This window comes from Hemicordylus capensis, chromosome 4, assembly GCF_027244095.1.
Source record: "Hemicordylus capensis ecotype Gifberg chromosome 4, rHemCap1.1.pri, whole genome shotgun sequence".
NCBI lineage: Eukaryota > Metazoa > Chordata > Lepidosauria > Squamata > Cordylidae > Hemicordylus > Hemicordylus capensis.
The window spans coordinates 159,337,997-159,364,591 of record NC_069660.1 but is presented as its reverse complement, the minus strand read 5'-3'; the positions used below and the strand labels follow the sequence as shown (position 1 = coordinate 159,364,591).

At 44.0% G+C, this 26,595-nt stretch overlaps 1 protein-coding gene and 1 long non-coding RNA gene across 4 annotated transcripts in view; one reads left to right on the top strand and one right to left on the bottom strand.

The window, feature by feature from the left end:
- Positions 1-26,595, top strand: part of PAPPA2 (pappalysin 2) — a 263,647-nt gene that overhangs the window by 73,382 nt on the left and 163,670 nt on the right. For 2 of the 3 annotated variants that reach the window (XM_053248609.1, XM_053248610.1), the window contains exons 4-7: positions 8,549-8,842; positions 14,878-15,070; positions 21,251-21,372; positions 25,304-25,796. In XM_053248609.1, coding sequence (XP_053104584.1) covers positions 8,549-8,842; positions 14,878-15,070; positions 21,251-21,372; positions 25,304-25,796 — 1,102 coding nt within the window. The remainder of the gene's footprint in view (positions 1-8,548; positions 8,843-14,877; positions 15,071-21,250; positions 21,373-25,303; positions 25,797-26,595) is intronic. The other variant, XM_053248611.1, reaches the window with a different exon arrangement.
- Positions 5,256-18,609, bottom strand: LOC128324267 (uncharacterized). Its single transcript, XR_008306757.1, has 3 exons — positions 18,347-18,609; positions 17,672-17,909; positions 5,256-6,570 (listed from the first exon to the last, which is right to left on the bottom strand). It is a non-coding gene; the product is annotated as an uncharacterized LOC128324267 (long non-coding RNA).

The window sequence follows — 26,595 nt, the reverse complement described above, 5'->3', positions numbered from 1 at the left end:
CCAGCCAGATAACTCTCTCCTTCCTCCCCAATGCCCATTGGCAGTGCGACACCCCCCCCCCCCGCCGACTGAGACTGCGGAGGAGCAGGAGGAATTACTTCTGCTTCCTGGAGCTTCTCAGCCCTGGACTGAGGGTGGTGGTAGTGGCAGCAGCGGCCACCAGTATGAACCAGCCACCCCAGTAGTAAGTACCAGCAGCACCACCAAAACAGTCCCGGATCGATAGCAGCATGGTGTGGGACCACTTTCAGCTCCGCCCTGGTGACCACACCATGCTGCCTGCATCCACTGTTTGACATAGATCAGTAGGGGGAAGGACTCTAAGTGTCTTACGATGTCGGGGATGCTGCAGCACCTGCAACGGCATCGCCCGGGGTCCCTACTCTTGCTGGCAGCAATATGTCTGTTGTGTCCTCAAGTAGTGGCAAGGTACCTGCACCTGCTCCCAAGTAGGGGAAGTTACCTGTATGGTTGGTGCAATCGGTGAGCACGCGGTCTTTTCACCCAGTTTCTCAGCTCATCACTCGGGCCACTGGGGACACCGGCCATTCCAGATGGTAGAAAATGCCAGCTTCCGCTGGCTGCTCAGACTGCTTCCCCCGACTCTAAAATCCATTTGTGTGCCACCTTCAGCACGCAGGTGATGCTCTCCCTTTACTGGGTGTGCAGGGAGGCCGTGTCAGGGCTGCTGTGCACAGCAGCCCCTGACACCAGTGTGCACTTGACTGTGGATCTGTGGACCAGCTGCAGTGAGAGGCACACTTCTTTCCTGTCCCTCACGGCTCACTGATGGGGGAAGGAGAGTGAGGGGATAGCTGGTGCTGGTGGTGTGGCCAGCCCCGCCCATGCAGTGAAGGAAGTCCAAATGGGCTGTGGCGCATGTGGAGGTGCTGGACACTCACTCAGTCAATCATCTTCATTATGGTCATAGACCAGCATAAAACCAAGGCAATAGGGAAAATCGTAATAACATAATAGCAATAGCACACTATAAAACTATAAGACTATTACTCTGTATAAAACTCTGTTTTATTACTCTCTATAAAACTGTGTAAGTCTGCCGATGCAGTGTGTAAAACGTATTTAAACTAAAATCTATTACATTAGTTGATATTAAGGTATGATTAATATTAAGATATGATTAATAGAAGCCAGCTATAGAAGGCTATATTAATATGGCATGAGTATGAAATGCATGGATTTGCTGCATTAAAATATATGCTGTAAAAAAAAAACTGATGAAATAGTCCATAATTAAAAGCATGGAGCTGAAATCAAGCTGAGGCTGTCACCTGTTTGGAATTCATGCAGAGCTGTAATGGGGCTGCGTAGCTATGAATTGCCCTCGAGGCAAGGCCTGGTGGCTGTGAGGCCTGGCGCATCCTACATGTTGCCACATAGAACTTCCATTAAAATAACCAGTAGATAGAGAGAGACCACAATAAGATAGAAATTAGTATGTTGTGAAATATATACAATATGACTATATTAAACATACATAATACAATTATATATACCAGTAGATATATATATTTCCCAGAGCGGCTCCATCCCCTGAAGGGAATATCTTACAGTGCTCACACTTCGAGTCCTCCATTCATATGCAACTAGGGTGGACCCTGCTTAGCTAAGGGGACAAGTCATGCTTGCTACCACAAACCAGCTCTCCTTTCCGCAGACCAGCAATGGCCTCCACCTTCACCATGCCCGTTCTAGTTGTAGGGTGGCATTTGAGACACACTGTGGCTCTTGGACTGCACTTGTTCCAATGAAATTAGAAATTTGGACTGGAGCTATTCCAATGGGGCAAAATTGGAGGGGGGACCCAAGTGGGTTCCATAAAGGAGTTGAGCCAACAGCTTGGCTTCAAACAACTTGAGTGCTGCGGAGATGTATTGGCTACCTCTAGTCCGAAGAAATTTTAAAATGACAGAAGAGCTCCTCTGTGCAGAGTGGGCAATGTGGTTGCTGTGGGCCTTTCTTGAGCCCGAGGCATGTAAAACTGAGGCATGTAAAACCATTCCCAAGTATTTGAAGCAGACAACCTGTTTGATCTTATGACCATCTGTACTCCAGGAGCTTGGGTCTTCTAGCGAAAGCCATAACTTTAGTTTTTTGATGATTAATCCTAAGTAAATCATTCCTGCAATATTGAACTAGAGCCTTCAGAGCTATGGGGGTCCTGGAAAGGATTGCAGCATCGTCTGCATAGATCAGAGTGGAAATACACCTTTCTGCCAGCTTGAGGGAATGAAAGTCTGCGCTGTTTAGCTGGCTCACCAAGTCATTGATGTAGAAGTTGAAAAGAAGTGGGGCCAGAATGCAGCCCTGACTCCCTTCTGGGTCGGGACTGGGGTTCATAAGGTGCCCTTGAGGGTTGCACCGTACCTTGAGGGTCATAACTGTGTGAAGGATATGGATCAGATAGAGCAGGTGATGGTCAATCGAGGAGGATTCCAACTTCTCCTATAATTTGACTTGGGAGAAGGAGTCAGATGTGGCCTTGAGATCTATGAAAGTTGCATAAAGAGAGGTTGAATTATTGGTAGAATATTTTTCAGTGAGGTGCTGAAGCACCAGACATTGGGCAGCATTGATCTGCCCTCCCTAAAGCCAGCTTGCTCCTCTGCAAGAAGATTTTCTTGATCTATCCAGTCCCTGAGTTTCCAGCGCAGATGTCTTGCATAAAGCTTGCTGAATGTGTTGAACAAACTGATGGGCCTATAGTTGGTGGGGCCATCCTTTCTGCCCTTTTTGAATACTGGGTCTATGATCGCCAGCCCCCAATCCTTGGGAATATGACCATCTTAGTCAATGAAGGTAAAGAACGAGGCCAAGACTGGGGCCCACCACTCTAAGTTGTTTGTTATAAGCTCTGAAGGGATAAGGTCCTCCATGCTCCTGGACACTAACTACGTCAGATCTGCTGTTGGTGGCCATGGATCACCAGGTGGAGGGATGCCTGTCCAGGCATCCAAACTTTCCCAAGGGTTCATGGTCACTGTGAAGAAATGTATATGCAGAGTGCTGGAGAGTGTGAGCGAGCAAGAATTGCCATAGCAACCATGCATGGAATTTTGAGAGAAGGATTTGACTGGAGACGGTGACAGTTACTTGGTTAGGAGGAGAGGACTGAGGAAGACAGACGAACAGAGCTCAGATCCAGAGTTTCTGTGTAGGTGGCTGAACAACAGAGGTTTTTCAAATTCTGGGTGAATTGATGAATTGATGTTCAGAGACTGTAATAAACAAGTAGTGCTCTCTAACGGTACTCTGGGGTTTGGAGTAAAAAGCCTGAGTGGGAAAGGTGTCCAGAAGCAAAACGCCTGGTTAGACAAGAAGTCTGTGTTGTTACATCAGGATTCACAAATAGAGAAGAAAACACCTGTCTTAAGTCATTCAACATACAAAAGTATTGTACTCAGAAAGAAGGTCAAAACACTTTGTGTGGTGTCTAACAGCTGATTGATTTAGCAACTTTGTAATGAAGTCTATGTGCTCTGCTTTGCAGAGATCCTTATTTTCAGCTTAAGTAAATAATAAACTTATTTGTTTTATACCTTGTTCTTTTTATCCCTTGTTGCATGGAACATATATACCTAACTTGCACTATCGAGGCTTCATGACCAAGAAGTTATTTACTGAGAGCAGGATAATGAACATAATCATATGGTGACAGTGAAAGAAAGGAATAACCCATTAAATTCCATGAACGTGGTGACACAATTGATATAAAAATAATATAAAACAAATCACATCCCTGGACTTGGGGGACATCAGGGTAGATTCCTAACAGTCACCGACAATGCTGCAATCATAACTAAGGCAGCAGAGCAGGGTCAGTTTGTGGCCATCCGTTGTGTAGTGCACACTCTGAACCTGGTTGTGTGGGATGCGCTTGGCCTTTCTGAGGCTGTGGCCAGATAGCAGCTTACTTCCACAGAAGCAAAAAGGGTAGGCAGATACTCAAGGGGAGGCAGCTTGGCCTACTTGAACACTTGATCCCTCAGGATGTTCCGACCCTGTGGAACTCCACCTTTCTCTTGCTCCAGTGCCTGCAGGAGCAAGAGCTGCCACCCACTATCCAACCAGGATTGAGTGCTCATTTCCGAGGTTATCTCAGTACTTGAGCCATTCTCTGTTGCCATGAACAGCTTGTGTGCTGAGACAACAACGCTGAACCAGGCTTTGCCTGTGGTTCTCCTCAAGAAGACTATGGATGAGCTCCAGACCATGTTGACCACTGAGGAAGCAATCACCTTGGCAGGTTGGCTGAGAACACTCTTGGGTGCCTGCCTATGTGACCCAAGGATGAAGGGCAAAGCCATCACCCCTGACCAGCTGCCCAGGTGGAGGGAGCTTCTGGATGCAGAGGTTAGGAGATCCAAGGAGAGGAGGCTGGGACACAACCAGGAGGAGGGCCTTGGAGTGCCTACTGCTAGTGCGCAGTCGACCCTTAGCAGTAGCATCACGATCACTTCCTGGTCCAGCAGTGTGGTGTCCCTGGCAGGGCCCAGTGTGTGTTCAGTGTATGCCACATCCTTTCCATGGGGTGGGGTATAAGTTCAGAATAATTATCTATTGGCTCCTGTGAAAAACAGATCTTGCTTTTGGCATGAAGGGTAATTCAGTCTGGAGGATGACCCTATCATCGTGGAAGGTACAGAGTTCCTTCCTGACAGTGCCTATCTCTCTCAGCATGTAAGCAGCTATGAGCATCTCCAGGAAAGCTACCTTGTAGGTGAGTTATCTGAGGGGAATGTTTTGAGACACTCAAAGGTTCTGGGGGTGGGGGGAGTGGGGGACTGTGAGGGTGTCCTTTGGAGATGGGTGAGCCCTACTCTGCCAACTTTAGATTGGTTTGGAAATGTCAGAAGGTTTTGGCGATCTGAGGGAGGCTTGGAGGGAGAGGATTTGGTGGCTGGGGAGGCAAACTGGGAACTATTTTCCAGCTTGAATTTTAGTTTTTACTGCTTACTGCTAGGAGACACCAACTTTAAAACAGCTTTTCATCTGTGAAGAGGTTGGTTTATGTGACAGAATATATACCTGGCTCCAGATTGCTCTCTGGAGAAAAGTGTGACCCTTGAGACTCCAGAAGTTGTCCACCTCAGTGTAGGAGTTGTATCTTCTAGCACGCTCTGCTGACCCAAACTCAGTTTTACAAATATTCACATCATTTATATGTATATACATATGCAAAATTATATATTACTCGTTCCTATTATATTAATGTGCCCAGAACATCTTCAGGATGAGATAAAAATATGAGACATGAGGAATTTAATAATATTATACTGAATACTCAATTCCATCAAATTTGTGGTTTGGCATGAAAGTCCAGAAAGCTTCAGTTTCCTCCAACCTCTTCTTAATCCTCCCCTTACAAAGGCATCCTCACTGCATGTTGGTTATCCTAGTTTAAGAGAGCCTATTTGCGACTAAACACTGAGATTAGAGAGTTCATAATGGCAGTTCTTCTTGTTGCAGCAATCCAATCAGAATTGACCTTTCAGTTTTGTTGGTTGGTTCCAGAAGCTCAGAGCCACCAACCCGTCTTGTGTGGTGTAGTGTTTTCTTAAGCACTTGTAGCCTGCTGGGCTTTTGTGAAGACACAAATTCCTTTGTGGTAAACTCTCAGTCCCTGAAATGATGCCAAAGCATTGGCCTTTGAGAAGTTAGGATTATTAGCTTGCTCAGGTTTTGATGTCACAGCGAACGCCTTTGTGAACTTATTCAATACCTCTTAACTTTCATATCTGATGTGAAGGTACTGGCCTTTGTGAGGTCATTTGCTGGTCACTTAAAAGATTTTGGTGAAAGCTCATTTATATCAAACCCACAGGTAAAGGGCAGTGGTAAGTCTGGGGACCAAAACAGAAGAATTGAGGAGGATAAATGGGACTTGTAGCTAGATACTTTCTAGTAGCAGAATGTTTTAGAGCTACTCTGCCCCATTTTCCTAGAGATCTTGTTTGTGCCACCCACATTAGTCTTGACCAATTTCCGGAAACTTTTACAAGGGAAAAAGATCACAGAAAATGGACAGTTTCCCCCATTAAATGCAGTTTTGTGTGTTCACTTGGTTGGAAAGCAAGCTAGCAGTTGTCAGTCTTAAAGAGAGAGGAGATTGGATACAGCATCTTGGCAACATTTCTCGGCAGTGGCTTTCTCTTTCATATTTCCTCAGTGGAAAGGGTTTCATGTTTCTGCTTGAAGGTGGTAATGGTAGATCTTGGAGCCCTGTGTGCCCTTAGCAATCAGACTTGCTTTGCCATTTGCTGCTAGTGGTTGACACAGTGGGATTATGGCTGGGCTCAAACAACCCATTAACTTAGCTAACAGCAAGTTTTCCTTCTTCCTTCACTCACATTCCTCTCCTTTGCTTTCAGCAAGGGAGCCTCAGTCTCAGACTGGAGTTTGGCTGGGGAATCAGGTTCAGTTTTCTTTTCTTGCTTTAGTTCTTGTTGGTTGATTAGGAATGTCTTCATTCAGTGAATATCTTGTGTGCCATTTGTCATATGAAATGAAATATTTTCCTTAAAGGGATAGGTGGCTTGATCACTTGACCTGTCAAAAAGTAGTTGATCAAAGAGGGTCAAATAATGTCAAATAATGGTGATTTTTCACAGAAACAGACATGTTAGTTTTTTGTAGCAAAAGCAACAAATTTTCCTGCAGCACCTTAAAATTGGGAGAATTTATTGTGGCATAAACTTCTAGGAGTCAGAGCCCACTTAATCAAAACTATTTTTGGCCAAATATTTAACACATTAATTTTATCAGAACTTTTAATAAAAAGTGAAATTTGTTGTAGTTACAAAAAGCAGCCCAAGTTAACTGTTTTTATAAAATAATAATGGTTAGGATTCAGACAAAGTTAGTCATGATGATGTCCCATTTAAATTAACAGGACTTAAGTTAATCATTATCAACTTGTCTCATTTATTTAATGGTACTTAGTCATGATTAACTTAGACTGAATCTGGTCCCTCTATCATAAGGACTTAGTTATTATTTGTAACTAACACTGTTTGCAAAAAATAATAATTTACAAAATGTATGTTACTGATATTCCAGAAATGGAAAGGTTCTTGGCTTTTAACTAAACTCTAAACATAGTGTTTCAATTAAAAAGATAGTATATCAGCATTCTTGGCTTCATGGAATACTTGATAGTGTTTTGATGACTGTCAAGTGGATAGTGGTGAATTGAGAATATTGACTGGTGAATTGATATACATTTGAACTCTTGTGACAGAACATTTCCCTTGGATAAAAGGAGGACAAATTATTATGGATGCAGATGGTGAAAGTCTAAGGCTGACTCAAAAATAGCTCTTAGAGGGACAGAGATGTTATCAGTTTGAATCTTTTCATATTTCAGGGCCCAGCATGAGTAGGACACTTGTGACTCCTTCGTGGGGTTGTTTAGTTTGTTGGGCTGCAAGTGACTTTGAGGAGATGTTATAAGAGCAATGCCCCTGCTAACTTAGCAAAGAGGCACTTTTAAAACATGGTGATTCTCTTTATTTAGCAGGGGGAGAGTAACTGGCCCTATCCACCCCCAGCACAGTACCTCCAGTGACTGCTGCTGGTGTCTATCTTATGTTTCATTTTAGATTGTGAGCCCTTTGGGGACAGAGATCCATCTTATTTATTTATTTATTTATTATTTCTCTGTGTAAACCACCCTGAGCCATTTTTGGAAGGGCAGTATAGAAATAGAAAGAAAGAATGAATGAATGAATGAGATGTTATAAGAGCAATTTGTATGTGAGCTTGGACTAGAAGACCTCCAAGGTTCCTCCTAACTCTAAAATTCTGCTGATCTGTCAGTTCTTGGGCTTCAGTCTCCTGCATTTTCACACTAGGTGGGAACAATTTATAGTGTGGGATATATTTGCCCCAGTTAGTTCTTTTCTTGGAGGAGAGGAGACAAGATACCCTTCCTCCTTCAGGAAGTCCCACTGTTCGTCACATCTGCAAAGATCAGCAATAGAACTGTCTGAATAGATCTGCTGTCTAGGAGGGCTCCATCCTTCAACATTTAATATCTACCCTGAATTTCCCTAATGAAAGAATGCATCCTGTTGCTGGAGCTTTTTCTCAGGAGCAGAACTGCTGTCTAGGAAGGACTCCAGCCTAGAACTCTCCCCATCCACTGATCTACTCATGAGTGTGCACTCATAGCTGTTCTGCTTTTTCATGGGTAGATCAGTGAATGGGTAGGACTTCAGCCTTCTACTTCAAATGAAGCCCTTGGTAGATCTGTACCTCATGAAGGGTTACAGCAGATTTGCTGGGTAGGAAGATCTCTGTTTTGACCAGCTGACTGGATCTCCACTTCACTGCATGAGGAGCTTATCCAAGAGTAGATCTGTTGGAAAGAATGTCTTCCCAGCAGCAGATGCAAACTCCTTTTCGATTTTTAAACACAGTATTTGGAATTTTTCCTTGCAATCATTTGTTTTTATGTTAGTTCAGAATTCCAGATGCCTGTCCATACCTATCTCTCTGAGTGACATTAAATGCACTTCAATTTCAGGTGGAGTGGTCCTCAATCCAGCCTACTATGGTATGCCAGGTCATACAAATACCATGATACATGAAGTAGGACATGTCTTGGGACTCTACCATGTCTTTAAGGGGGTGAACGAAAGGGAATCCTGTGATGACCCATGCAGGGAGACGACACCATCCATGGAGACTGGGGATCTTTGTGCCGATACAGCACCTACTCCCAAAAGCAAATTCTGCTGTGATCCAGATCCCATCACCGACACATGTGGTCAAACTCACTTCTCTGGAACTCCTTTCAACAATTACATGAGCTACACAGGTAATGAATGGGAAGAAAGAACCTAGTTCAGAAATAGATATTAGGTGGTCCTGGATAACCCTGAAGTGTTGATAATGTCTTTTCATTTTAATAACAGTCTAGCTCTCATGATTTCATTGAAAAAAACATAGTGGCTGTGTGTTAGAAAATCTCAGTTACCTGAAGGCAAATCATATAAATATCACATGCATTCTATTTTCAGATCTCATGAATTCTGTATCCCTTTTTTATTATAATAAACATTGTAATAGTTAGGTAAATATTGAGGTTGTTCTTGGGCAGTCTTGTGCATGCATAGGAGAATTGAACAGAATAGGAGAATATCACTGCTTTAAAGAATCACCAGTGCCTTTGTGACACCGGCAGCTATTATGGTGAACCTCACTCTCAAAAAACTATTTGCATGTCTAGCAATCAAAGAGACAAAGATTGTCATATTTAATGGGCCTTTAAGCAGAAGCTCAAGAATGGATGTGGGTTGGGTTATATCTCACAATGGTGAGCTACAACCCAACCATTCAACTACTATCCAGTCTAAATGGGCAATGTTACCATCCACATGCTGTTGTAGATTTTGCTGCTTTGAAATACTTTTTAAGCTCTTATCAAGCCTAGAAACCTGCACAGCTTTGTGTCATGAGAATTTTCATTTTTAGCACAAAATCTGTCTGTATGGTCCTTTGAATCTTGGCTTTAATTTGCATTAAAGCGCAAGTTACTAGCTTTGGCAGATTAGAGATAAATTTTTAACATGTTGAGGCAGAATCTGCTGAAGGTTTGAGGTGCTAGAGGTGTTTTGAACAAGGTTCCTAGAGGGTACAAAACTAGTTTGCTCTGGACAGCTCTCTGTCCTGTTCCATAGACTCCAGTGCCAATTCTTCCCATCAGTGGGACTCCAAGGCCCATGCCTGGGCATCATCCTGAAAATACAGTTTCCTTGGACAAAGCTAAGCCTAAACTCAAAAGGCCAAGGGTTTTTTTTTAAATAAGCAGTTCATCCCACAGGAAAAGTGTCTGAACTTGTGTTTTGTTCTCAAACCAGCATTATGTAAAGTCAGTTCCAGGAATTGTGATACTTATCAACTGAGATGAACTGGGTTACATGATGTCTATTTATACTATATTGCACGATTAATGAGCATTGGTTCTTTACTGAGATCTATGTGTGACAGGTCCCTGCCCCCAAGTAGTTTACAATCCAGATTTGGACAGTGGGGATGACAACAGAGGAAGGAGAGGGGAGGGAGAAAAAGGGTAGCACGGGATAAATGTGAACAAGTTATACACACTTAGGGTTGATCACAGTTGGTAGGATTGCCAACAGACCTGGAAAGAAAAGGCCTAGCCTGCTCCTGTTCCTTTAACAGCAGCTTGATCTGGAGACATAAGCTTTTCACAGTATGGAGGTAAACATTATCACTTGTTGTTGTTTCCACTGCACATCATGCTGGCATTAAAGACACAGGATTAGGGACAGGTTAAAAGTTGGCAATCTTGGCACTTGTAGATAAGAATTAAAGGATTAAACTGGAGGCTTCATGAAAAAGATGAGTTGTAGGAGAGAGCTGAAGGAGGAGTGAGAACACTTAAAATGTATGTATATATATTACTACTACTACAACAAATATTTATATACTACTTTTCAACAAATGTTCTCAAAGTGGTTTACCCAGAAATATAAACAATATAGCATGGTTCTCCATCCCCAAATAGCTAATAGTCTAAAAGGAAACTAAGGTAGACACCAGCAACAGACACCGGAGGAATGCTGTGCTGGGGTTGGATAGGGCTAGTTGCTCTCCTCCTTATATAAGATAATCACCACTTTAAAAGGTGATTGCGTACTAATGTGTTCATGCATGACTAAATGCTTGTAATTCAATTTCCTTCAGAGTGTCCTGTCACATACTTGGACCCCTTTGCTCCAAAGCAGGCAGTCCTCTTTGGGCTCAGCTCCAAGCATCAGGTATGGGTTGGTTGTCCTCTACTTTCAGCCTAGCTAATACCTTGCACCCCCAGGCCCCAATAAAGACAGGACACACTTAGTTGGAGTAAATAAGGGCCACTTTATTATTGTACAGTGATAAACGAAACTTGCAGTGAGGTCTCCAACTAATCAGAGTGTGGGTACTTCTCTGTGTAGTGTCATTCCTAGTGAAGGGCATTCTACACCAAGGTGAAGGGCCAGGTCCTGATTCGGTCAGGCTCCATGTCCCGACCTCCTCTCACTGCAAGGCTTCCCCCACTGCGGAGGGAGGGCCCAACACACCCCAAACCCAGGCCACATGGCTCCGAGCCGGGGAAGTACCATTCCCAGCCTCCTGGGCTGCAAGACTCAGGAAGGGCTGTTCCATGAACCTCCACTCACCTGAACTGGCCTTCCAGCCAAACACAGATCCCTGAATCTATCTGCCCAACACCCACACTCTCCTGCCACTGAAGTGGGGCAAACCTCTGTTTAGCCCTGCTTCCCCCACCCAGCTAATACTTCCTGAAGACCACATTGCAAGTCCCGGAGGAACACTTCATTCCCCCAGTTGGAGAGATGCACTCTGTCCCCTCTATTCAGGGCTGCGTCCTGCACCCGTATGTCAGGATGCCGTATAACTGCCCCGCCTAATGAGGTGACCGCTCTCCCAACCTCCATATTCACTTTCCTGCCTGCCTTGTTGAAGCACGAAGGGCTACCCTGGCCTCTCCAACTCCTCCTCAGGAGCAAGTTGGACCACACCAACCGCATCTCCGGCCATCGGGCAGCTAGGCCTCGAAGATCCTCAGTTGCTTGCAGAATCAGAGCCTTGCCCTTTAGTAGACACAAGTCATTGCCTCCAAGGTGAACGACCAAAACATGTGGTGTCCCCTTTGCAGCCACATACTCATCTAGAAGTGGAAGGAAAAAGTTCCACAGCATCCCTCGGTGGCCCATCCAGTCCACTCCTGCCAGGCCCAACTGGGTGCTCATGCTGGTCTGCAGAGCTCATTGACTGGCCCAAAACACATAACTGTACCCGTAGATGAATATCCACAAAGGGAAAGGGAGCCATGAACAGGGTGTTACTTCTGCTTGCTCTCACTGCTGCAGCGGGCATATGTAGTGGCGGCAGGTGGATGAACGCCATCTCCCCAACTTGCAGATACGGCTCTCAGGCAGCCCCAGCACCACTGACGAAGATGCTGCCCCAATCTAGAAGGAGTGGGTGCCATACGCTCTTGGGGTCAAGGCCCACCCTCCCCAAAGCTTCCTTTACCAAAGCCCGGAATTGGAAGTGTGTCAGGGGTGTAGTATCTGCATGACGGAACAGCTGGCCTTCCCCCTCCCCACGCACAGCCAGGTAAACTTGCATGGCCTGCACTGGGCAGAGGCCCTTGTCAGAACCTTCAGCCAGCGTGATGGTGGTGCCCTTGCCCTTCTGATCGTTCTTAGCATGACGCAGGCGCAACACCACCCTGCCCCTCTCCAACCAAGCATCCTTGCACTGCAGGGCTCAAGCCGACATATCAAACCTGGAAGCGGTGACCAACTCACTGATTCGCAACACACTGAAGAAGGCCACCAGGCAGGAGGCCCTAAGCAGCCAGACCTCAAATTTGGAAAAACAAATATCATTAAAATGTGGGAGCAGCAGCCGCAGGGTTATTGGAGCCAGAGGAACCCTCGGATCTGGGAGAGAGGGTTGCTTCCGCGCCCATCCCTCCAGCATTCTGCACACCTGGAAGTCAGCAGTGGAGTCAATTGCACCTGGAAAACAAGGGCTGCCAGCCTGCCCCCCGATGGACCCTGGTGCCAAGCCCCATCTATGTAGGTTGAGGCTATAGCACACGTGCTCCACCGGATAGGCCAGAGGTCATCCCGCCCTGAACGCGTGGAAATCATGGACCACTGACGCATAGCGTGCTCTTGTGCTAGGTGCCAAGGATATGTGAATGGCCTCCTCTGCCTCTAGAATCCAAGGCTCCATAGGTGGGTGGGAAAGACTTTGGGGAGGTCCCTGGCTGCTGGGGCAAAGGTTTGAAAGCTCTCCTCCTGCATCCAGCCTGGGCACATGCAGTGCAGCAAACAGAATGTTTTGGCGCAGGCATTGCAGTGTAAAGGAACGCACCAGGCTTATCGCCCGGGGACTCCTAGAAGTTCCTGAATTGATCACCTACACTGTGGACATGTTGTCACACCAGAACTGAACGGCTCAATCTTTGAACTCCCTGGTCCAGATGTTCAGAATGTCCTGTCACATACTTGGCCCCCTTTGCTCCACAGCTGGCAGTCCTCTTTGGGCTCAGCTCCAAGCATCAGGTATGGGTTGGTTGTCTTCTACTTTCAGCCTAGCTGATACCATTCATTTATTTTGAAAAGATATACATTCATTAGGCATGGGGCATCCTTTGTGTATAGGCCTGGCCTACATCTGTAGAGTTCAACAACTAGGGAGACAATACTACTGATGGTTCATTATGAAGTGAGATGCTGCAGAGGGCCAGTGGTTAAATAACCGCTGCTGAACGAGCACCATCTTTTGGCAGATGGGTGGAATAACATGAGTGATTCTGTGGTCTACCACAGAGAAGATTATGTAAAGAAGATGTCAGCAAACTGGAAAGTATTCAGAGAAGAGTTTCTAGGATGACACAAAGTCTACAGGGCAAATTACTTAAGGAGGGGGTCAAAGCAATTACGTATATTCATTATTAGGGAGGAGAGACTGAAATCTTTCAGATATGTAAAAGGCACTGTCAAGGGGAGAGTAATTGTTCACTGTATTCAATGCAGAAAGGGTTTGAAGCAGAAAGTGGGAAAGCAGTAGATAATGCCAGTGGAAGCTGGAAGATCATGGAGAAGGGAGAAGCCCTTCTTATTTCTATCTTGCCACCTGTTCCCTCATGTTTCTGCTACAGCTCCATTGACTTCCAGTTTGCTTCCAAACATAATTCAAGGTGCTGGTACTCACTTTTTAAAGTCCTACACAACTTGGGATCTGGGTACCTGAAGGATTGTTTGTTCCAGCGTGAACCTGCCTATATACTAAGGTAATTTTCAGAGACCCTCCTCCAGGTACCCCCATTGCCTGCAGTGAGGTGAGTAGCAAGTGGAGAGAGGACCTTCTCAGTGCTGACACCCCATCGCTGGAATTCTCTCTGTAGAGAGGCTCAACTGCTGCCCAACTTCTATTTCTTTTTGGTGCCAGGCAAAGACATTTTGGTTTTTCTGCCAAGCCTGTTAATCATGAATGCTGTTGATTTTATGTTGTTTTTTGTTATAATTGCTGTATGTTGTATAAATCTAATTGTCTATATTTTGCTTTTCATTCTAATTGTTGTTCTGATATATTGTTTTATTGTGATTTTCTGTGGTTAGCTGCTTTGGGAACACTTAGTCTTGAACGGCAGAGTAGAACTTTACAAAACTAAAAAATGGATTCAGTTGCTGATATACTGCACAAGAGTACATTAGCTTAGTAATATTGCATTTGTGCAAGTTATGCAAATGCAGCGTTACTAGACTGATGTACTCTGAGCAGTATGTCAGCCAATATTAGGAAAAGTTTCCCAACTAGAATAAGGGTGGTTCAGTAATGGATCAAGAACTTAATATGGCAATCCCATTTAGGCTACCTTCCTCCTGACATGCTAGTTTTCTTTGTGTTTTGTTTGTGTTTTTTTTTTTTTGTACAGAGGAGTATTTAGAAATGTGAACTCCAATTTGTGGTCTTGAAGTATAAAGTCCTGGCACAGATTTATCACCTCAATGATAACTAGGCCAGAAAGTCATAATGCTGCTTGCAGTCATGCTTGCATCATGCTGCTCTGCACCTGGTGTGATATAAGAATTCTCTGCACATCCTTGAGTCCTTCATGATATATAGAGAATTCTGGGGAAGCACAAGGATGAATGCCTATTGGAAGTAGGGCACATAATAGCACTCCCTTCTGCCTTTTGACAGTGAAGGGGATCGACTGACAGTTTGCTTGTCCAAGGGCCCCCCAAAATCTGGAGCCAAACCTATCTTTGTGTTACTTCACAAGCTCTCTGTCTCCCACAGATGACAACTGCACGGACAGTTTCACGCCAAACCAAGTAGCTCGGATGCACTGCTATCTGGATTTGGTGTATCAGAAGTGGAGTCAGGGCAAAAAGCCCACGCCTATTCCCATGCCGCCGATAGTCATTGGGCAGACCAAAGACTCCCTCACCATACACTGGCCACCCCCCATTAGTGGAGTACTCTATGAAAGGTAAGGGAGGAATCTTGGGGTGGAGGGTAGTGGGGGAGGGCTGTCTCAATGTCTATGTGTGGGAGAAGGAAGGGCTCTCTCTGAGTCCATTTGCAATCCCATTAATGCAGAAGTTCCAAATCTGATAGACTATAAACCTGACAACACTCTGCCCCACTTCCACCTGGTAAAGCCTTCTGTTCTTCTTCATCTGCATATGTAATGCTTCCGAGGCACATACAATCTCACCACCTTAGGCTTCCTTTTTTACTTCCTACCAACTGCCCGCACCCCTTTGTCCTTCTTTCCTTTGACTGAAAGAGGAGCAAGGCTCTTTGTGCTGTTCAATCTCAATAAATAAATACAAATTTTCTCTTCTTTTGTCTAATTCTATGCCACAATTCTCTCTTCTACTAGGATTGTGCGAAATGTTTTGGGTACAAAACGGTTTGTACTCGAAATGGGCCTTTTTGGGTGTTCTGTAGACAAAAGAAAACACCCATTTTCCACATCCGAAAGTTTTGTACACAAAACAAAACATCCCTGTTTTGGCTACAAAATGTTTGTTGTTTCGGACCTCCATTTTGTGGCGATCTCTGAGTCAGTCTCCATTTTGTGTTTGACATCTCTTTGAATTTCCCACCCTTCCAGCCTTCCGATCGGTGACCTAAAGCATGGGCTGACCTGCTGACGATTCCCTCCTTGTTCCCCATTGGCTCTTCTGCCTCTTGCTACTTTTTACTGATCCCACATTGGCCAGGGGAAGGGTCGAAAAAGGGGCAAGGCTGGGGTGGAGTTTAAGGAGGGGTTTTCAATTCATTCAACAAGTTAGTTACTCATTTGCCATTCTGCCTTTCTGTCTCATTGAATAGAGAGAGAGAGAACGAGTTTGCATTGCATGGCATGCCTCAAGTTGCCATGATGATGCCATGCCATTGCCTATGCCTATGCCTGCCTGCCTTGTTGCCAGCCTGAGTCCAGCCTGCTATGGCTACTGCATGCCAGCCTGGGAATGGATTTATCTGCTGCATTGCTTTTTTGTTCCAGAAGAGTTTTTTTCACCCCCTTGAGAGATGCCATGCCATTGCCTATGCCTGCCTTGTTGCCAGCCTGAGCCCAGCCTGTAGATTCTCTGGTAGCATATACGATTTTCAATGACAAACCACGAATCTACTCTCATATGCTACCAGAGAATCTACACTCGAAACATCTCAGAAACAACAGAACCCAGTACCTAACCCATGGGGGTGGTTGGCACCCTATGTGTTCTACACCATCACTCACTCTGGGCCACCCCGGTGCCCCCCAAGGAAACCTCCATCATTCCCTATGGGGAAGAACCTTAAAGATGCGTAAACTCCATTAAATCTTAAAAAATCAGCCCTCTGCTCAATTCCTTTGAAATAATTCTGGCAGCTTCCTTGCCCCCACTGGGCACTACCACCCACCCTATTGTGCTCTGGGCCACCCCCTTTCCCCCCAACGTGAAGCTATACTTTGCTGAAACCTCCATTATTCCCTATGGGAAGAATCTTAAACTTCAAAAATTCACCAAATATCAGCCGTTTGCCCAATTCCTCTGAAATTTGGGTGGTAGCTTCCACCCATTGGGCATTACTACCCCCACCCACTAGTTTTGCTCCAGGGCCATTTTTTAAAATCCAAAATGTTTTGGATTCAGATTTTGCAGTTTTGAACAAAGAACAATATTGGGGTGTTTCAGATTGGCTGGTTTTGAACAAAGAACAAAATGGGGGTGTTTTGGATTCGGGCCAAAAACAAAACGTACAACCCTATCTTCTACACAGCAAGTAGCCTCTGAGAAAGGCAGTTTATGGTTTTCTTTTCCCTTTGAGAAGCTTGATTAAGCCAAGAGTGCTATGTTACTGTGTATTCAGTCCCCAAATTAGTAACACCAGCAGTTGTACAGGACAGCATGGGTCAACACTTCAGGAAGATGAGAATGGATTGGATGGATGTGGGGCACAATTGGTAATTAACATCTCCTTCCTGCCACTGCTGGCAGCATAATAGATGTGTATGCTCAAGGCATTTTTGTGCCGGAGTCAGACAGTACAAATGGTGCCCTCACCCACTCATGGGGCACACAAATGTCAGATAAATCCAGATGTTAGTGCTGCTGTGACTATTTGTTTATAATGCACACACCAACACAAAAATCAGGTTTGTAACTCAAAAATGGTAACATTTTACAGAATGGAGTATAGGGTATGTAAACAATATCGCTTTTAAAAAAATACTTCTTGTTAAAAAAAAATACAACTGTCAATTTTTCTGCCCCTTAATGTCACCCATCTACTGACTGAGGTTGCTGCTTCACTGTGTTTTATGGTGCGGCAGCTTGTTACATATATGGCATACAAATGGATTCCCTATAGTCATTTATTTTTTATCCTATTTATATACCGCTTAATATGTGCATCTCTCGGCAGTGTACACTATATTCCCTTGTTTACAGTTACATTTCATAGACTTGCTTTTCATCTTGCCGTGTGTGTGTGTGTGTGTGTGTGTGTGTGTGTGCGTGTGCGATGTTTCCCCCCCTCCCATCGCCCACACGTACTTGTTTCAATGGGAAAATGTTTATTTGAACATGTGTACCTTGGGAAAGCTGTTCTTGGCCTCCAAACCAGGAATTCCAGAAGGCAAAGAAGGTGATGAAGATGAGCTGGCAATTTCTTTCAGCTGTTTGCCAGTTGGCAAAAATGGGCTTTATGTTGAGTCGAGTTGGGGAGCTTATTTGTACAGCTGTGGAAAGCCCAGCCTTGATTCTTCTGCAACAACTAGCATGGGATATAGACTATTTTGTGGTGATATATCTAACTGTAGGTCTGGAACTCTGCATTTAAAACACAAACAAAAAAACAGCCATAACTGCAACTGGATTCCCCCTCTACTGAACTAGTATCCTGCAATTAGATTAAATGTAAATATACATTTACGTTTTTGCTTGCTTGTTGTACATATATTTCTAAAGATTTTAGCAAACTTTCCCCCCCATCATGAACTAATTTGGGAATCAGATAATATTTTAGGACCCTAGGTGTGCAAAGGCCGAAGATGAGTGAGAGGTATCCATGGGCAGATTCTGAGAGCTGTGCTGCTGAGTGGAAATATCTCTTCCCCGCCCCCCATTCTTAGAAGGGAATAATCTTTTCCTAAGCACATACTGCTGCTGCTGTTGCTATTTATATACTGCTTTTCAACACAAATTTGCAAAGCAGTTGTCCGGTAACACATCTCTTTGTCCCCTTTACCCAGCCTGGCTAGGCTTACCGAGTCTGGCCTCAGAGCAAGGACAGGGAGGAAGTTGAGCGTCATCCTGTGCCTCATCAATCCCAGGCTGCTTGTTCCTTGTGTTGGCTCCTCTCCGGCGGGGCCCTGACACTTGCCACCAGCCAGCCTCTCATCCCTGGCTGGCTCCTTTATATGCCTCCTTACAGGCTATGCATTGCCCGCCTCCAGTTATGGGACCAACGCCCCTCTTTATTCCCTGTAATTGTTTATCCCTTACAGCTGCTGCCAATGCCTCTCCCTCTCCTCCCACCTCGCGCTCAGGCCCCCTCCCTTCAGGAGGCGCACTGCTGATGTCATCCTTGCATGCTTCCCCTTCGGCCCTTTCAGGGCTCCACCCATTCTCTGTCGACTCTGTGGTCGAAGCCTGGGCCTGCCATGAGTTGCTGGAGCCGAGTCCTCGCCCACTGGCACTCCTTCCTCCTCTTCTCCCCAGCTGCCGCCTGTCCTTACCCCCTCAGATCACCTTGCCACTCCATCTTTGAGGTAAGGACAGTGGTTTACATAGAGAAATAAATAACTAATAAATAAGATGATCCCCTGTCCCCCAAAACCCACAATTTTAAAATAAACATTAGGTAGACACCAACAACAGCCACTGGAGGGATGCTGTGCTGGGGATAATGTGCTGTGCACATAGAAGAAACAGCATTTCTAAACAGAGTTTACCATGAGAACAACCATATCCCCCTCTGACTTTCTCTTGTCGCACCTCAGTTCTCTCACATTTAGAATGCTTCTGCCAAATTTCCTTCCATGTATGTCACCTTTGGGGCTGGGGCTGTCACTTATTGGTATAGCAAGTGCTTTGCATGCAGAAGGCGCCAGGCTCAGTCCCTCACATCTCTAGATGGGGTTGGGAAAGACTCCTGCCTGAAACCTTGGAGAGCTGCTATCAGTCAGTGTAGACCAGGCCTGCTCAACTTAGGCCCCCCCCAGCTGTTTTTGGACTACAACTCCCAGAATCCCCAGCCACAGTGGCTAATAGCCAGGGATTATAGGAGTTGTAGGCCAATGTCTGCAGGAGGGCCGAAGCTGACCAGCCCTGGTGTAGACAGTACTGAGCTAGATGGATATATGGGCTCACTTGGTATAAGGCAGTTTCCTGCATTCCTAGAATTATGAACTTGTCCAGTCTCTTTTGGAGAGACTGGAAAACTATCTTTTCAAACTATTTGAAAATGTATAAGCTGCCCTTCAGAGTGGCATATTTGTTAAAATAATAAAACAGTAAGACAACGCAACAAATACAATTTAAAAAACACACACCAGAGAACAGCAGCCACACAGTTCATAAAATCAAACAGAAGAATATTTAGACCAGCTACTCAATGTGCTGGAGTACCTGAGCAAATAATTAAAAAAGTCTTAGCTTGGGCACCAAAAATACTTTAAAGTTGACATGAGGGGGAGTGTGTATTCTGGGGAGTTAAAGCCCTCTTACCTGTCACCACTTTTCCTAACTTCAGCTGGTGGAAAAACATGGAGGAGGACCTCTGCTGATGAGTGTAATCCTCACATTGCCTTCCTATCTCATCCTGTGTCGAGCACAAATCCTTTGTCCTTTACATGAGACCCCTGCTAACTGGGCAAAGAGGCACTTTTTAATGTGGTGATTCTCTTTATTTAGCAGGGAGAGAGTAACTGGCCCTATCCACCCCCAGCACAGTACCTCCAGTGAATGTTGCTGGTGTCTATTTTATGCTTCTTTTTGGATTGTGAGTCCTTTGGGGACAGGGAGCCATCTTATTTTATGTATGTATGTATGTATGTATGTATGTATGTATTTATTATTTCTCTATGTAAATTGCTTTGAAAACTTTTGTTGAAAAGCGGTATATAAATATTTTTTGTTGTACTTTAAAGCTCCATATGTCCTTGCCTGGCCTGATTTTGCTGCCCTTGTTTCCCATTGTATCCCTGGCTATGCATAGATACAGATGGGGTAGAGTTCATACTTTGTGTCCTGCAAACTCCATTGATCAATGCAAGGGTATATAAAATAGTCATTACTTTCACTGAGGCAAAGCAGAGGGGAATGGCAGTAGCTAAATTTGTGTTGGAGGGGCCATGCGGACAGCAGAGAAATTTAAGCATTTTATTGCAAAAGTTAATGTGGGAATAACTGACGCACTTTTAAAAAGGAAACACAGATTCATTTATTATTGGGATACTTTTATGATAATTTTAGATTACTAATTCTACTTGTTAATGTTTCTGTCCCTGAAAAAATAACATCACATTGGATCCCCCAGTGTTCTTCCATTCAGGCATTGAATTTCAGCATTGGCATTTGTCAGTTTTTTTAGCAAGAGAAAAATATAATGTCTGCCCTCAGGCAAAAATCTGGATTCATCAAACTATATATGCAAGATGCCTTGCAAGATGCAAGGTAGGGTCCAATATTATACCCCTGCCCTATACTCTGATGGCCTTGCTGTGACACAATGAAGGGGTGATGCAATGTGAGTTGGTTAAAAAATAATTCTGGAATTTGAATCTAGATCCTCCCCTCATATCATGAAGGACTCGAATCAAGCAAGTAGGCAATGTTTTTATTGCCCCTTCTCAGCTCTAAGACTTTTGGAATGCATTGGTGGCTTTCCTGTATATGTAGAGCCTTAGCTGCTAAGCAAGGGGTCCTTCCGAAATCCTTATCTCCCACTGGAAGCTAGGTCTCTCTTACAAGAGAGATGTAGAGAGATGGAAAAACCACCATATCTCTTCTTATCAAGCCATTAAAATTGTTTATTAGCCTGCAATTGGCTTGGTGGGTCGTAAGGCTTGGAAATCAGGAGAACCGAAGATGAAACATTGTGTAAATTGCCACACAGGTCTGACTTAGAAAAGAGTGAGCAGAAAATCTGTTTTCTTTCTGTCTCTTAGGGAGTCTGGAAACTTCTGCGGAAACTGTGCTGAAGATGGGACTTTTAGCCAGTACGTACATGAGGCTTCCTCTCCTCGGATCTGTGATTCCTCTGGCTATTGGACTCCAGAAGAAGCAGTAGGTAAAGTTCTCAGTCTTTTCTTCTGAAATAGAGAAATTGTCAGAAATTGAGCTGGTGTCTTGTCAATTGAGATAACTTAGGGATTTCATGTTCCTTTTTTTAAAAAAAGGAATGTATTTGATACCATGTACAAGAGTGAAGTCCTTATTGGCCCCAGACCACAGAGTGCTTCAGCCAGGCTACCAGCCGAAGATGCGTTTACACTAATATAACACTGCAAGGAGGGAAATTCATGTAATTTTTTGCTAGTCACTACTGCTATATATGCATCCTGCTCATTTTTATTTTTTATTTTTTTATTAAATTTGTACACCGCCCCAAACTTTCATCTCTGGGTGGTTAACAATAACATACAACAAGTTAAAACATACATAAAACTTAAAAACAATTTAAACAATTTTAAAAGTCAAAACAGATTAAAGCCTAAAAATTTAAAAAGCTGAAAAAGCTTGGGTGAAGAGGTGGGTTTTAAAATGCTTTTTTGAAAATTGCCAGAGTTGGGGAGGATCGTATTTCAATAGGGAGTGCATTCCACAATCTTGCGGCAGGAACCGAGAAGGCTCGTCCCTTTGTGGCCGCTATCCAAGCTGGCGGCAACTGGAGATGGAGCCCTCCAGATGACCTTAATGGGCGCTGGACTCATAATCTCCTTCATCATCATCATCATCATCTTCTTCATCATCATCCCCCCGCCCATTGAGATCATCAGGAGAGGTCCATCTGCAGTTGCTACTGACTCATTTGGTGGCTACTTGGGGACGGGCCTTCTCCGCTGCTGCCCCATTGCTTTGGAACATGCTCCCTGCTGAAATAAGAGCCTCCCCATCTCTGACAACTTTTAAAAAGTCTTTAAAGATGCACCTTTTCACCCAGACTTTTAATTAAATATTGTTTTAACATTTTTAGCATTGTTTTAAAATGTTTTAAAAATTTAAGTTAGTCTAATGTTTTGACTTTTACTATGTCATTTATTTTGTTTTAACTACTGTTTTAAGGGTGTTGTCATTTATTTTAACTAATGTTTTAGCTTTTTGTTTGTTTTTTGTAAACCGCCCAGAGACTTGAGTTTTAGGTGGTATAGAAGTGTTGAAGGAAGGAAGGAAGACTACGTTCTCTTAAATACCCAGGGCCCGAGCCCTTTTCTTTTATGAAAAAAGAACACTGTCGGAGTCTATAGGCAGGGCAAGAATTTGAAAATAAACATATGAATAAATGTGACAAGAAGTGGGTCCCCCCCCCCATCTTTTTTCTTTATGGTAACAATAGCACTCTTTGAGTATTCAGAGCAATTTGCATACATTATTTCAGTCATCTTTAAAACTCTGCAAGGTTAATGTGGCAAGTTGGTAGTATTATCCTCATATTGTGCAGTGGGGAATGAGAATAATTAGCCTGCCTAAGGGCTTGTATTGGGTTCATGGCTGAGATGAGATCTGAAATGGGGGTTTTCTGCCTCACTGTTAGAACAACAAGTTTTCTGGGCATACATGTGCTCCTGGTTCTATGTTTGCCAGGATCACAGGAACGTGTTGTTGGTGGTAGGGCATTTACAGGTTAGAACTGGTGAGTGGTAGGGAGGGGTGTTTATCTCTTCCATATGCTTGCTGATTCCCCCATCAAATTCCCCAGCCAGTTTTCCCCAGTAAGCAGTACAGATGAGTATTTCAACTATTACCCATTATGCTATACCAGCTCTTAAAAAAAACCCCACTTAGGTATGCCTTTATAAGATCAAGAAGACACAGCAGAATTACAGGAATTCCTCTCATGTAGAGAAATTTCTCATTTAAAAAGCCTATCATTGCATGAACGCAACCCTTTAGGGTAGATTGATGTGTAACTTTAGCAAGCCAAAGTCTGTTTCCCTCCCCTGCATGCTAGCTTAGATGTGCACATGTAAGGGGTTGTTCTCAGTAATACATATAAATTCTACTGTGAATTTTAAGAAGTTGGTAAACATGAGAAAAACTTAGTACTCTCATATTGTAGAAGACACAGCATTATAAAAAATTAAAAGCTTTTAGTGGGCCAGCTTCCTGTGAAAAAATATGCAGGCTTTCAAGATTCACTCAGCACGCTGAATGGCAAGCTAGTAAATTCACAGCTAATAGAATGGAAAATTGTGGATCTATCTACCCATCTACCTACCTACATATACCTGTCTAAAACTAGGCTCCCAACATTCCATTCCACTCTCACAATATTCTATGAACTTTAGTATGGCCAAGAAGCACAATCCCAAATGGAGCTATGCATATTGGAACATGCTTGATTTTAAGTGGCTGAGATCATTTGGGTAGGAGTCACTCTGGAGTAGCAAAAAGATTTTAACAACTACACCAGTGGTATTATTGAGTAACCTGTACTTTCTGCCAAAAACTATGTGTGACTTCTAAGCATTCCTGTAGAGAAAAGTAAAATGCTACACTTGGGAGATGTGATGACAGAACATACCCATAACCCTTATTATGGATAGTGCAGTAACCTCTGATAGGGACACGGAATTGTCCCTCCTTGCTGTTAATGTTCCAGGGTTGTGAGGCAAAGAACATCCCTTTGTTTCCATTCTTCCACACTGATCACATTTGATGGGCCTTTAGCATGTAAACAAGTAGCCATTTCTAATCATTTTCTCTCTCTTTGGGGGCTGATTTAAATGTTGCCCTACCTACCATGCTAAGAGGTTTGTGAGTGCACATGTCTTTCTCCCTCTTCTTGCACAACGTTCTGCTTTGCTTAGTTGTTGTTGTTGTTTAGGGAGAGGGGGAGTTCATTCTCAAGGCTTCTTGCCTTTAACCCTAGATACTGATTTCACTTGAGGGGACAGAAGGCTGGTCTGTCTTCACCCCAATAGTTTATCTGAGTACACTTTCCCCCTATATTAATGAATGGATGCTAAGCTTTCTCCCATTCCCATTTTTGTACAGTGTTTGAAAACATTGTTTATCCCAGAAAGGTTTTTATTATTGACTCTGCTATTTTTACTGTACTTTTCCTGTGTTCTCTTGTTTTTTAATGCTGTTGTACATTTCATTTCATTTCATTTTGAAGAGTTTGTTTGTGGCATTGTGCATGCAAAATAAAATCATACTCCCCAATGACCTACAGATATCAAGTTGTGGCAGGCACAACCCCCCCCCCCCACACTTTTAATTAGATGAATGCAGTACTCTACACCAAAATATGCTTGGTGAAAGTTTGATTTTTTGGGGTACTTTTAACCAAAATTCTGAATATCATGCTGCACAATTTCTACAGATACCAAATTCGATGCACATTCTCGTCCTGTCTTGTCCCATGGCTCAGAGGCCACAAGGTCTTCTGGGTAATGAGGTGAGACAGCAAGGCAGAGTTGGTTGGGATACAACACCAACAAGTCCATGGGACACGTTGATCCAACACAAGCTAAAGGCAAACTGAGCACGTAAACATCTGACCTCAGTTTGCCCCTGTTGGATTCTGCCTCCTTTCCTGGAGATCAGTAGCCTTAAAGGGGCAGTCCTCTGGCCTGGAGGAGTCACCACCCCTTCTCTTCAGCTGATCCTGCCTCGCCTTTCTCTGACATTGAGGTGCAGAGATCAAGTAGAGTGATGGACTGGAAGGAGTCAGCCCCTGAGGCAAAGGTATTGCTGGGGGGTGGTGCTTCAGGCTTTATGGTTGCTGTCTCAAAGGGCTCCACCTCTGGGGATCTCTCAAGTTCTGGCCCAGTATCAAGAGTACTGTACTTGTAGACTGTTTGGATTAATTTAAGAACAGTTTCTCAGCCCTTTTACAATGATCCCTGAACTATGTTAAGAGGAGGAGGCCTCTACTCATTTTTGGAAAGTTTTCTGTGAAACCTCTCCCCATTATAACTCAGCACTAGTACTCACTTATATAGTAGTCCTGTCTGAGATTGTGAATTGTCCTCCTTATTCTGTTGCCTCTGTAGGGCCTCCAGATGTGGATCAGCCCTGTGAGCCCAGCTTGCAAGCCTGGAGCCCCGAATTCAATTTGTTCAATATGAACATGACCACCCCTTGCCCTCAGCCGCTTGGTTGCATTTTGGAGCTACACTTCCTGCACCCAGTCTACCCGGACTCTCTAATGGTATGGACCACCTATTTCTCTACGGACTCCCCCAAGACTCTGTTGGACATTGAAATCCTTGCAGAAAATGGAGACTCGGTTCACCTGGGACCAATGGACACATTCTGTGACATCCCCCTTACGGTCAAACTTAACCCCAACAAGAAGGTCTCTGGGGTAAAGATCTACACATCTGATGAGCAGATGGAGATAGATGCTGCATTGCTGATCTCAACACCTGATAGCCCTCTTTGTTCCAACTGCAAACCCGTGAAGTACAGAGTTCTCCGGGACCCCCCATTTCTTGATGGATCCCCAGCTATGGTGACACAGCTGAATCGAAAGTTTGTTGACATGTGAGTGAAGGGGATTGGTACTCGGGAATAGTGCCTTAGGCACTGGCTTCCTCAAAATTACTCCTGGCCTCTAACTCCAAGGTTATTTCAGTTAATCTGAAGTTACTTCAGGCCCCTGAATTTTCAGTTTTTATTTATTTTTTAAGTACTATATTAATCCTTTTACTTACAGAGAAGCAAGGAAAAACATGCAGGTTGTATTCTGCTCAATTGCTAAATATCAACCTGATCCTAGACTTCCATTGTTTTGGCCAGTGGCACTGGGATGATTGACAATCACTTAGATACATAGCTCTTTTAAAAAAATAATACATCAAAAGTTTATTTAATTCCAAATCCATTTCATGTTCACATATTACGGGATTTATGTTTCAGTGTTTGTATTTTACATTGATCTACACTGGCATCCCAGCAGTATGAGTATATCCTTGGTGCACTACTCACCCATAACATTTTTTACTACAACAACCCTGCTGTTGGGATGCCTGTTCCTGTTTCCAGTTTGCTTTTCTTGTTTGTAAACTTCAAGTAGACCCTTTATGAATGGCTATCAGAAGTTTGGTTTTGACACATTTTTGAATGGAGAGATTTCAAAGCTGCTTTTCTTGCTCAGGAGGTGGCAATCCTGAGCTGACAACTCTTCCCACTCTCTTATTGGAGACAGGGTTTATAGAGCATTGTAGCTTCCACTGTGAGGGGGCTGTCTGGAAAACAGAGCTGCATTTGGTTCCTAGAGGCCTAGGCCTAGAGACTTTTTCAAGAAAGATTACACAAAATAGATACTTCCTGAAAGCAAAAT